Below are 12,182 nucleotides of genomic sequence, written 5' to 3' on the forward strand. Positions count from 1 at the left end.
TAACAAATTATTTCATCTATAACTAAAAAATATAAAATAAAAAAGCTTGATGGATAATAAAGTAACTTTAGGCTATTCTTATTATTTTTTAAATATTTTTGTATTTAAAAATTTAATTATTAATTGTCCTAACTATGAGCATCTTAAAATTAATTTAAATGTATTCTCTTCTATCCTCATTTAATTTATGCATTTCGATCCTCTCAATTCTCAAATGCTCCAAGAAACACCGAAATAAATAAATATAAAAAGGATCCATTAGCACATGAAAGAATATGATTCTTTGATTTCTTTCTATTCATTTCTGAGCAGCAGCCACTAGGGAAAAGCATCATCAACGTGGAGTAAGAATAAGGATTTGCATCGGAATAGAAACTAAAGGAACTGAAAAGCAGAGAGAGTAGAAGTGACAACATTACTTAGTATATGTTCTTCGTGACAACTAATTAAATGAACAGCACCATTAATTTCCAAAGTTTACAAATTCTTGGAAGCTATATTTACAACCCAAGTAAGGAACCCATTACATGTTTAGTTTGAAGAGGAAGGTGAAATCATCATGAGCAACAATTATTTCATGCCTTTGCCTGGGTCTCGCAGAACAAGTAGTGATACAAGAGCATTTAATGTTTACACTTTTGATAATACTGATTCCAATGACGTGCCTGTGTATTACAGATCTCGCTCTAACCATAACACTGTAAGTATACATATAAATATATAATGTTAGAAAAATTTTAAGTGTACCTAAAATATTAGTGTTCCAATATTTTTAACCGTTGATTTTAATTAATATATATTATATATATTTTTTATAATTGAGATCAATGGTTAAAATAATTGGAACACAGTATTTCAGGTATACTTGAAACTCTTCCTATAATATATACAATTTTTATTTGTGTCATGATACTATTTATTTCAAAAATTTAAATTAATAAAAAGAGATAAGTAAATGATTATATCTCTAATACGTCGTTTCTTTAGCCTCTTTTTGGATTTTTGTGACATGGATTGAACACTATACATTTTTATAATAGAAATTCTAATATCCTATCATGATATTACTTTTCCCAAAAATTTAAATACATGAATAATTATATCTCTAATAATTGGTTCCATGATACGTGAGTTAGTCGAAAAGAAAATTCAATTTGTGACTATTTTGTATATGGTTTTGGTTTATAATAACAGGGTAACAGGAATTCAGGTGTGATAGATCCAAGGAGGGTGTGGGAAAGCAGAAGTCCATCATCAGGACGCCACACTGCTCCAAAGTAAGACCAAATTGAAATATAATTTGCCTTAATTTAATTTAATTGTTTACGTAGGTAATAGGTTATCATTCAACAATTCCTTAATATAAATATGATTGCTCTTGATTAGTTTGATATTCATATTGGTTGAGTATTTATTGATGCTCATTCCAAATGGTATACACATTAATTATAGGAATTAAAGTATTCTGTTTTATGTAAATTTCAGAGAACACCAGCTAAACAGATTTGCTAAAGAATCAGGATTTAGCAATTTTTTTTCTAACCATTAAATCTGTAAATTTTAGGTATTTACCTGTAATTATACTCCAACTTTAACTAGGTTCCTATAGCTTAAATTTGTACTCAATTCTTAATCAAGTTTTTTAGTGTAATTTTTTTTAAGAAACATAAATACAAAAATTAGTCTCCAAAAAATTCTAACAAATATTTAGAAAAATAAATTTTTTAGACACCAATTTAAATGTTTATTCTTTCATAAATTTAAACACCAATTGTTATAGAAGTTTTATAATAGATGGAATAATTTTGTCCCGTGTCCCATGGAAGTATTTAATAATTGCGGTAGTAGTGCATATATTTTTTTATATAACTATATAAAAGGCTATTAGATCGCAAAAATATTACTATATGACAAATTAAGCCTTTCTTCGAAATAATGGATAAATCAATCTGTACGACAAGCATAATTTTTAAAGATTTCTAGAAAATAAAAATTTGTTAGAAACCAAGATATTCTATCTAAAAAATTCATTAGAACCAATTTGGATATCTGTTCAAATATGAATTAAATGATAAAAAAGCCTAAATAAGAATGAAATCATATCAAATTTCCATTATTAAGAAAGTAAAAGGAAGAAACCAGGAGCGTAATTTTGGCACAATGTTATTATTTGCAGTGCACAAACGTTGTAACCAGTGAGTATAACTTTGGTAGATAGTCAGGGCAGAGTTTATTATATTTGATCTTAGTAGTTGCATAAACCAATGAGCTGCATCATGAATATCAAGTGTATCATACCCAAATCTAGTGACTATTTTCTTTCCAAATTTTCTCTGTGAATTTCACACTTAATAAACACAATTCAATTCACTCTCGTTTTGTTCCGTAGGAGCTTTAAAACATAAGCTTGAGGGGTTAAGACTCAAGAAAATCCTAGCTGATTTAATTGACCAACTTTGACCATTTTGCAGTTTTGAAGCACAACCAAATAACAGGCAACAATTTCATTTTAATAATGGCGAGATAGGAAGGGGCTCAAACCCTAGGTTCAGAGATATTTTTCGGCAATCACCGCCACGAACCGCAACAACCAGAGAGATTCCCCCACAAGTAGAAAATTCTGAGTCAATGGCTCTTAGCAAGCTCAAGAAAGAAGTCTACAACCCCGTGCCAAAGCGGCTAGCCCGGAGGCTCAGCCTATACTACAGAGGCGACAACAACAACGGGTCAAATGGTGTTCGAGAAAGGGAGAAAGACAAGGATGAAGAAGGTAAGAGTTGTGCTGTTTGCTTGGAAGATTTTGAGGCAAAAGAAGAAGTTATGGTGACACCATGTAACCACATGTTCCATGAGGAATGCATAGTGCCTTGGGTAACAAGCAAAGGACAGTGCCCAGTTTGTAGGTTTGTGATAATTGAGAGAGTTAGAGGGAACCTTTACCCTTCTTCATTCAATAGCAGTAACATTGCAAATATGGAACCAAGTGAACTAATTGCTGGTGAGCTTTTGTCAATTTTGAGCGCCATGGAAGAAGCTTTTCAGTTGGGGAATGGAATGTACTAGTAGGAACCATAGATATACATACACAAGAATAAGCAAGAAGCTTTGTCTTTACTTCGCAAACATATTCTATATAAGATTTGATGGGATATGTACTGCTGAATTGTGACTTTGCGAGTTTGGTAATTCAAGTCCATGGTGCATCCAAGCACATAATCATCCCATGCTATGTTCTTCTTCCTACTTAAATCCATAAAGCGTTTTGTCTATTACTTTCTTCCATTCAATTGAAAAACAATTTGATTAAATAATAATAAACCCATTTGCAGCTCAGTAGGGAAGGAGATGGTATGCTCTTGCAATAATCTTAATCCAAGAATTGTTTATTGTGTTGGCAGACCTCAAACTATTCCTACCAACAGCATAAGGTCGGTTGGTTTCACTCAAAATCGAGACACTTGCAAAGTTCGTGCGGAAACTTTTGATCACCAATTATGTCTCGTTATGTGGGTGGGGATACACAATTCCATAAAAGTATATTAACTACGTTGTTATAGCAATAATTAAATATATACTTTCTATTTTTTAAAAAAATACCATCTAGGTAAAATAGTGCAATTTTATATAACAGAGTAGTACTTTTTATCTGTAGCAATTGTTCAAACCATTACACAATTCCAATTAACATAGAAAAACTAGCAACATCCATTAAGCCTGAAAAGGATACTAAGCCACAATAACAGTCGCACACACCATTTTAAAAGCCACCACGAAGGCGAAGGACAAGATGGAGGGTCGATTCCTTTTGGATATTATAGTCTGCTAATGTACGACCATCCTCCAATTGTTTGCCAGCAAAGATGAGCCTCTGCTGATCGGGGGGAATACCCTCCTTGTCCTGAATCTTCGCCTTCACATTATCAATGGTATCAGAGCTTTCGACCTCCAAAGTAATGGTCTTCCCCGTCAGGGTCTTCACAAAAATTTGCATACCACCACGGAGCCTCAGAACCAAATGCAAAGTAGATTCCTTTTGTATGTTGTAATCAGCAAGAGTACGGCCATCTTCAAGCTGCTTCCCTGCAAAGATGAGCCTCTGCTGATCCGGAGGGATACCCTCTTTGTCCTGAATCTTCGCCTTCACATTATCAATTGTATCAGAACTTTCAACCTCCAAAGTGATTGTCTTTCCGGTCAAGGTCTTGACAAAGATTTGCATTCCACCTCGGAGTCGCAAAACAAGATGCAAGGTGGACTCCTTCTGAATGTTGTAATCAGCAAGGGTCCTTCCATCCTCCAACTGCTTACCAGCAAAGATAAGTCTCTGCTGATCAGGTGGGATACCCTCTTTGTCTTGGATTTTTGCTTTGACATTGTCAATTGTGTCCGAAGATTCGACCTCCAGGGTTATTGTCTTTCCGGTTAGTGTCTTGACAAAGATTTGCATGCCACCACGGAGCCGCAACACCAAATGTAAAGTGGACTCCTTCTGAATATTGTAATCTGCAAGCGTCCTTCCATCTTCAAGCTGCTTACCGGCAAAGATGAGCCTCTGCTGATCTGGTGGAATGCCCTCCTTGTCCTGAATCTTAGCTTTCACATTGTCAATGGTATCAGAGGATTCCACCTCTAGTGTTATGGTCTTCCCTGTCAAAGTCTTGACAAAAATCTGCATGCCACCTCTCAAACGGAGCACCAAGTGAAGCGTTGACTCCTTCTGAATGTTGTAATCTGCTAGTGTCCTTCCATCCTCAAGCTGCTTCCCAGCAAAAATCAACCTCTGCTGGTCAGGTGGGATACCCTCTTTGTCTTGGATTTTGGCTTTGACATTGTCAATGGTGTCCGAGGATTCCACCTCTAAGGTGATGGTTTTCCCAGTCAAGGTCTTTACGAAAATTTGCATGCCACCTCTTAAACGAAGCACCAAGTGGAGTGTGGATTCCTTCTGAATGTTGTAATCGGCAAGGGTTCTACCATCTTCAAGTTGTTTTCCGGCAAAAATAAGCCTTTGCTGGTCAGGAGGGATTCCTTCTTTATCCTGAATTTTGGCCTTGACATTATCAATTGTATCGGAACTTTCCACCTCAAGGGTGATGGTCTTGCCCGTCAAGGTTTTCACGAAGATTTGCATCTGTTCAAAACAAAAGCCACAAAATTTTCAACCACCGAGAGTACTTGGACATCAAACTGAAAATTAAATCACAAACCTAATCTCAACAAAATCATAACGGCAACCAGTTCAGAAACCATTACTTTCTACAGCTTTGACAAAGCAACCAAAAACCGCAAACCGATCATCAGACTCACGGATTCAGTACTATGAAAGTTTGTATACAGAAACCCTAATCATGAACCTCAACACATAAAAAACATATCTTGGCACCAATCTTCCAACAACAGACACTAAACACGTGACTCGTTTAAGAAAGATTAAATCACAAAGCATAAACATATCGAGAAGCATAACCTAATCAAAATTTCCGAGTTCGTATTAAAAAATGATCGGATCGGAAACAAGGTTAAATGAAAGAAAGAAAATCAGTAAGAACTAACACACTTCTCCTAAATTGGAAACAAATCAAAGCAAAAAAATAAGCAAATGCAAAAGCAATAATCATCAATAACCTAAAGCAATCATCAAACTACGCCCTCTATAATCAGATAATAGCAACCAATTAAAGCAGCTAGCCAGAATCCGAAGACTTACCTTGAAACAAAGATCGCGATGAACAGAATCAAGAAGATTAGGTTTTTGCGATCAAAGAACTTTTCCGTATTTCCAATTGCGAGTTGCGTACGATAACGAGAGTTGGAAGAAAGAGTTGAATTTTATAGCTTTGAGGTGCCGACTTAATGACGAAAATATCGTTGAAGCAACGAATAAAAATGTGCCACGTGTTAATGTTAACCTCGACGATAAGCAAAGATTAGAATTAGAATGACTTTTAACAGAATTAATAACAGAGTCCGTTAATCATATATGGTTCCACAATAATCTCGGAGCTTCTTTTTCTTTACCTTCATTTTTTGTTTGGTTCAAATCTTGGATCTTCCAGCCTCATATTTTTTGTTTTAGCAATTAACGGGCCAGCCCTGAAAAAAATAGAGGGTACAAAACTAGTGACCCATTCCTTACCAAAAAAAAAGTAGTGACCCATTAGGATGAGTAACCCAAAAATGGCGTACATTGGGGAATTGCTGCTATATGGTTTAAGATATAAAAAATTAAAATCTGATTCCCAAATGGTGATACATAATTCAATGGGCAAAATGAAAAGGAGAATTCTTATTACATCACCAATTGATTTTAGAGGAGTTATCTTCTATATAAGGTTGGACAAATCTGAATTCGATTCATAATATCTGTTGTATTTGTTTGTATTTGATATAAAATTTGTAGATATATAAAATAAGTTTATCGAATCAAATTTGATCTACAAATAAATAAACTCGAATAGTAAATTTTAGATTCAGTCTAATAAGAATCTAATAGTTAATTAAAAAGATCAATAAACTATATATATATATATATTAAGATCAAGAACTATATTAAAATATGCACTAAAAATAGAAAAGAAAGATAGAGAGTACATCAAAAAATTCTAAATGAGTGAGAGAGTGACGGCGCCCGATGAAACGACTTTTCAAGAGAAAGACTTGATGAACCGCAGCACTAAGAAGGTCAAACCTAACGGGGATGAAGTGATACTAGACGAGAGGAGAACGGAAGATCAGCGGACATGGATCTGCAACCTGTGAATGGTTCCCTAAGTTTTGAGAGTAATACCATCCGGTTTTGAAAAAAGAGTGACCTCGTCAAAGCTAAAGTCAAATGGCGGAAGCAGAATATGAAGTCTCTTATAAGAATAGACTCTTGATGGGAGGTGCGAGAACGTCTCTTTCACCGGAGGAAATTGTTCAGATGGTAGCGGAGGACTATATGTTGGAGGAGGTCTCTGAAGACGATGCCGGCAGAGCAGCTCCCTTCAATCCAAAGCCAGAGGTTGATGAGGTGAGTTTGGCATGACGAATGGTGTCGTCCATGGAAGCTTTCTCTTATTGTCAAGGTACTCGGTAAGAATATTGGATTTCGATCTATGGACTCGTGGGTTTACCGTTTTTGGTCTGAGAACGGGGATGTGAAGGTAATTGATCTGCCTGGAGAGTTCTTCCTGGTGCGCTTTGACAACGAAGGTGACTATAAACACGCGCTCTTTGAAGGGCCGTGACAGTTGGCAGGACACTACCTGTTAGTACAGAGATGGAGACCGTTGTTTCAACCGTCAGAGGATGCGATGCAAAACTTAGCGGTGTGGGTGAGAATTCCGGAGCTGCCGGTTGAACTCTACACCTATCACTTCCTATGGCGGGCAGGTGGAAAGATCAGAACAATGTTGAAAATTGATCAAACTACTTCTATACACTCTAGAGGAAAGTTTGCCCGCTTATGTGTGGAGGTGGATCTGCGAAACCAGCTTGTCCCAGCTATAAAAGTTCTCGGAAAGGAGTTTAAAGTAGAGTACGAAGGTCTCCATCTTATCTGCTTTGGTTGCGGTAAGTATGGGCATAGAATTGATGGTTGCCCAAAGAGTAGGCGACCAGAGAAGGAGAGCAGAGAAGCTACAATGGAGGGCAGTAAGGTCCTCGGGGATCCTCGAGATGCAACAATGGCGATTATTGCGGACAAGTCGAATTTAACTGTTCCTTATCCATCTCAACCGTCGCCTAATGTGTTGGAACAAAATCCTGTGGCTCAGGGGATTTCAAATTTGACGGCAAGAGCTGATTCTTCAGGAGTGTTTGGGCCGTGGATGTTGGCTAAGAAACCCCAGCGCAGATTTAATCGAAGCAACGGTAATGTTGGGACCTCAATCCAGACAGGTAACCCAATTGGGTCAGGTTCACGTTTTCAATCTTTGGAATATGTAGAACAAGAGGAGTCCAATATAGAAGCACATGTTCATAAAGAAGGTTTTCCATCAAATAAGCACTCAGTACAAGCGGGAAAGACTAAGAAGTTAGAGCTGCCCAAATACACCTCCTCCTCTAAGAGCAGGCTAGCTGGGCCGAAAGGTACTTCTAAAACCCAAGAAGGGAGGAGTTCTCGTGAGAAGGAGGGTGGAGCAAAGAGTATGGAGGAATCATTTGTAAAAGAAAAAGAGGTAGTGGAGGGGGTCTCTAAAGTTAACTTGGAGCGAAAAGATACAGAGTACTGGAGGACTTTAAATTTGATGAAGCAGATGAAGTATGTGGCGGGGGATGAAGAGTTGTTCTTAAATGGCGTGCCTTTCACTCAGATTCATCAACCCTCGAAGGAGGCTCTCGAAGCACTAAAGTTTCTGAGGGAAAGTGCGAAAGAAGAAGCACTGGCGGCTGCTAACCCGCCGGATCCTAGATCAACTCAGATTCTTAGCTTATGCCCGAATCAGACGGATTCTCTGGTAATGGAGGATGAGTCCGTAAGGATGGTGGTGGATACCACACCAGCTTCTTGCTCTACTTGATTAAGGCCGCTTCAGTTGGTTGTCTCTTATACTTCCTTGTTTATTTTTTCCTATGAATATTATTACTTGAAACTGTAAAGGTGTTAGTAGCAAAGGTTTTTCTACTTTGGTTAAAGATTTATGTAGGAATTTCAATTGCAATATGTTGTGTCTTTTGGAAACTCATCTATCGGGTCCAAAGGCGAATAAGATTGCAAAGAGATTTGATTTCTCAGATTGGTTTCTTGAAGAAGGTATTGGTTTTTCAGGGGGCATCTGGATTTTATGGAATTCAAATTTTTGGAATGTTGAGGTCCTTATGTCTCATAGACAATATGTCCACATGAAACTTAGATATGGTTTGGAAAGTCCTTGGTTTTTTACGGTTGTTTATGGCTCCCCACAAATTGGGCTGAGAACTAGTCTCTGGGAAGATCTGAAAAGTATTGCGGATAATTTGACTAGTGAGTGGTGTGTAGGAGGGACTTTAATTGTGTCTTATCTACTACTGATATAGGGGGTAACTCTGGTCTCTCTAGAGACCATGATCGTTTTGCGGATTGCCTATTAGAGTGTGGGTTGCAGGACCTGGGCTCTAAAGGTTAGCCGTTTACCTGGCAAAAAGGAATTATTAGAAGACGGTTGGATAGATACGTAACTAATGCAGCTTGGTCCCAACGCTTTAGTAGCGCCGTGGTAAAGCATCTTTCCAGACTCAAATCAGACCATGTCCCAATTTTTCTGGAGCTTTGGGTTGATAGTACTGCTGCGTCCTCCTGTTGTCCCTTTCGGTTTTTGGCTTCATGGTTGACTCATGAGAACTTTAATTCTATGTTGAAGACAAACTGGAAGGATGAAATTTCTTTGGACCAAAATGTGACTAACTTTATGGAAGCCGCAAAGGTTTGAAACAAGGAAGTTTTTGGTGATATTCATCGGAAAAAGAATAGAATTTTGGCCAGACTGAATGGTATCTCCTTGAAACTTGGTTTCGAAATGAATCTTTTTTTGGAGGATCTCCAAACTAAGTTATGGAAAGAACTGGAAGCAATTTTTATTCAAGAGGAGATACTTTGAAAACAATATTCAAGATGTAAGTGGATAAACTATGGGGATCACAATACCTCCTACTTCCACAATTTGGCAACTGCTAGAAGACGGAGAAATAGAGTGACAATGCTTAAGAACCAACATGGTGACTGGGTAGATGACACGTTTCAGCTTCAGTAATTGGGCATGAACCACTTTCTTTCACTTTATGCTGATGATCAGCCATATGAGAAGTTAGTAGCTTCCGGTCTGTTCCCTACTTTGACGTCCGAAGAGGTTGGGCGCCTGGATCGTATGGTTGCAGTGGAAGAAGTCTCTGTGGCTATCTTTTCTATGGGAGCTTGGAAAGCCCCGGGACCAGATGGTCTTCCCCCTATGTTTTACCAGAGCAACTGGAGCCTTGTGAAGACCTCAGTTGAAGATTGGGTGAAAAATGTGTTTGTGGATCATGCAGAAATAAAGAAGGTTAATAATACCTATATTTCTCTGATTCCGAAAAGTGAGGTTCCTGAGAATTTTAGCCACTTTCAACCTATTGGATTGTGTAACATCTCTTATAAGATAGTTACTAAAATTATATCCAACAGGTTGAAAGAAGTCATGTCCAAACTCATAAGCCCTGCTCAGTGCAGTTTTGTCCCCGGGAGGCAAAGTGCTGATAATATTTTGGTGGCACAGGAGGCTATACACTCTATGAGATATAAGAAATGGACTTCTGGTTATATGGCAATCAAGATAGATCTTGAAAAAGCTTATGACAGGTTGAATTGGAGATTTATCCAGGATACTCTCCAGGAGACAGGTTTGCCGCGGAATTTGACCGATTTGATAGTGAGTTGCTATTCGTCTGTAAACATGAATCTATTGTGGAATGGGACTCCTTCGGATCATTTCATTCCTTCTAGGGGTATCCGACAAGGTGACCCCATGTCACCCTACTTATTGGTGTTGTGTATCGAACAACTATCACAATGGCAGTTAAGCATAATATCTGGGAGCCAATCACTCTGAATAGGGGAGGTCCGAAGCTGTCACATTTATGTTTTGCTGATGATATCGTTCTATTTGGGAAAGCATCAATGGAGCAGGTGGAGTTAACTCGCGGTATTTTTGAGCTGTTTTGTCGGTGTTCTGGTCAAAAAGTTAGTTATGATAAGTCTTGCGTCTACTTCTCTGAGAATGTGAATTTTAGTCGTAAGAGGGCACTAAGTGAAGCCTTAGGTATCCGACTAACTTCAAACTTGTGCAAATACTTGGGTGTTTCTCTCCTCCATGGCCGTACTAAAACAGAGGACTTTCAGTTTATTATTGATAGGATGATGAGTCGATTGAGTACGTGGAAGGCTTGTAATCTCTCTCTGGCAGGCAGAGTTACCTTGACCCAATCGGCTCTAGCTTCAATTCCAACCTATATTATGCAAACCATGAGAATTCCCTTGAGGGTTGGTGATAAGATTGACAGCATATGCAGGAGCTTTGTTTGGGGAGGTAATAACTCTCGTAAGAAAATCCACTTACTTAGCTGGAAAAAGCTATGCTTTCTGAAGAAATCTGGAGGCCTGGGGTTTAGATTCGCCAGAGTGATGAACGATGCAAATCTGATGAAACTGGCCTGGAAGTTAATTCATAATAGGGATTCTCTCTGGGTACAGGTCCTTCGCAGTAAATATAGGTGTGGTGATAATACCATCCCTTTGATGAAGCCTCTTCAACGTATGTCTAACGCTTGAAAAGGTATCTCTCACATTTGGAAATAATTTGAGAGGAACCTTATCTGGAGGATTGGTTCAGGTCAGACCGTGGATTTTTGGAAGCATCATTGGATCCCAGGTGTTCATTGCTTGGTGGACTTTGCCCAAACAGAGGTAACATCGAACATGAGAGATGAAAAAGTCTGTGACTATGTGGTGAATAATAATTGGAATTATGACCGTATCGATTACAATTTGGGGGAGGATTGGCTCTCTATCTTTGCCTCTATTAAGCCACCAGAAGCGGAGTTAGGTGAGGATTCGATTGCTTGGATGCTAACACCGAATGGGGTGTTCTCCATAAAATTAGCTTGTTCTGCCCTTGCCTCCCCTGCTAGTTCTGAGAATGCGAGCCTTTTTACTCGGATATGGAAGTTGGAAGCCCCTCAAAGGCTTCGCAGTTTCTGCTGGTTGGTAGCCAATAATGCACTTCTTACAAATGAGGAGCGTGTTCAGAGAAATATAGCTCAGTCTGCTTTGTGCGGTGTTTGTGGCAGCAACTCAGAATCTTTGCTCCATGTCTTGCGGGACTGTCCAGTTGCATATAGAACATGGAAGAGCATTGATGACAGGTTGGATGCGGAGAATTTCTTCACCAAACCTCTTATCCCTTGGTTGATGGAGAACTTATCTTTCCAATCTCCTTTCAAAGGGGTTCCGTGGCCTCTCCTCTTTACTAGTACCTTAAACTTCCTGTGGTTTCGAAGGAACACTTTTGTCTTTGACAATGATAGAGTCCCAGATGAAAGCAAGATTCATGAAATAGCCTGGTATATGGCACAGGACTATCACAGGGCGCATTCTGAGTCTATGCGATCTAGGAGAAGAGTGGGGACTTTTGCAGAGAAGCTCATTAAGTGACAGCCACCTCCTCCTCCTTTTATCAAGCTGAATTCGG

The 12,182-nt window shown here is 38.5% G+C and overlaps 2 protein-coding genes across 2 annotated transcripts; one reads left to right on the forward strand and one right to left on the reverse strand.

Annotated features, from left to right (window-relative positions):
* Window positions 1-220: 220 nt before the first annotated feature.
* Window positions 221-3,269, forward strand: LOC112789927 (uncharacterized). Its single transcript, XM_025832097.3, has 3 exons — window positions 221-700; window positions 1,195-1,277; window positions 2,472-3,269. Exons 1-3 carry the CDS (start codon window positions 560-562, stop codon window positions 3,061-3,063), a joined length of 816 nt encoding a protein of 271 aa, XP_025687882.1. The 5' UTR covers window positions 221-559; the 3' UTR covers window positions 3,064-3,269.
* Window positions 3,270-3,601: 332 nt separating this feature from the next.
* LOC112789926 (polyubiquitin) lies at window positions 3,602-5,931 on the reverse strand. Its single transcript, XM_025832096.3, has 2 exons — window positions 5,708-5,931; window positions 3,602-5,131 (listed from the first exon to the last, which is right to left on the reverse strand). Exon 2 carries the CDS (start codon window positions 5,129-5,131, stop codon window positions 3,758-3,760), a length of 1,374 nt encoding a protein of 457 aa, XP_025687881.1. The 5' UTR covers window positions 5,708-5,931; the 3' UTR covers window positions 3,602-3,757.
* Window positions 5,932-12,182: the final 6,251 nt, after the last annotated feature.

This window comes from Arachis hypogaea, chromosome 3 (assembly GCF_003086295.3).
Source record: "Arachis hypogaea cultivar Tifrunner chromosome 3, arahy.Tifrunner.gnm2.J5K5, whole genome shotgun sequence".
In the NCBI taxonomy this organism is placed as follows: Eukaryota; Viridiplantae; Streptophyta; class Magnoliopsida; order Fabales; family Fabaceae; genus Arachis; species Arachis hypogaea.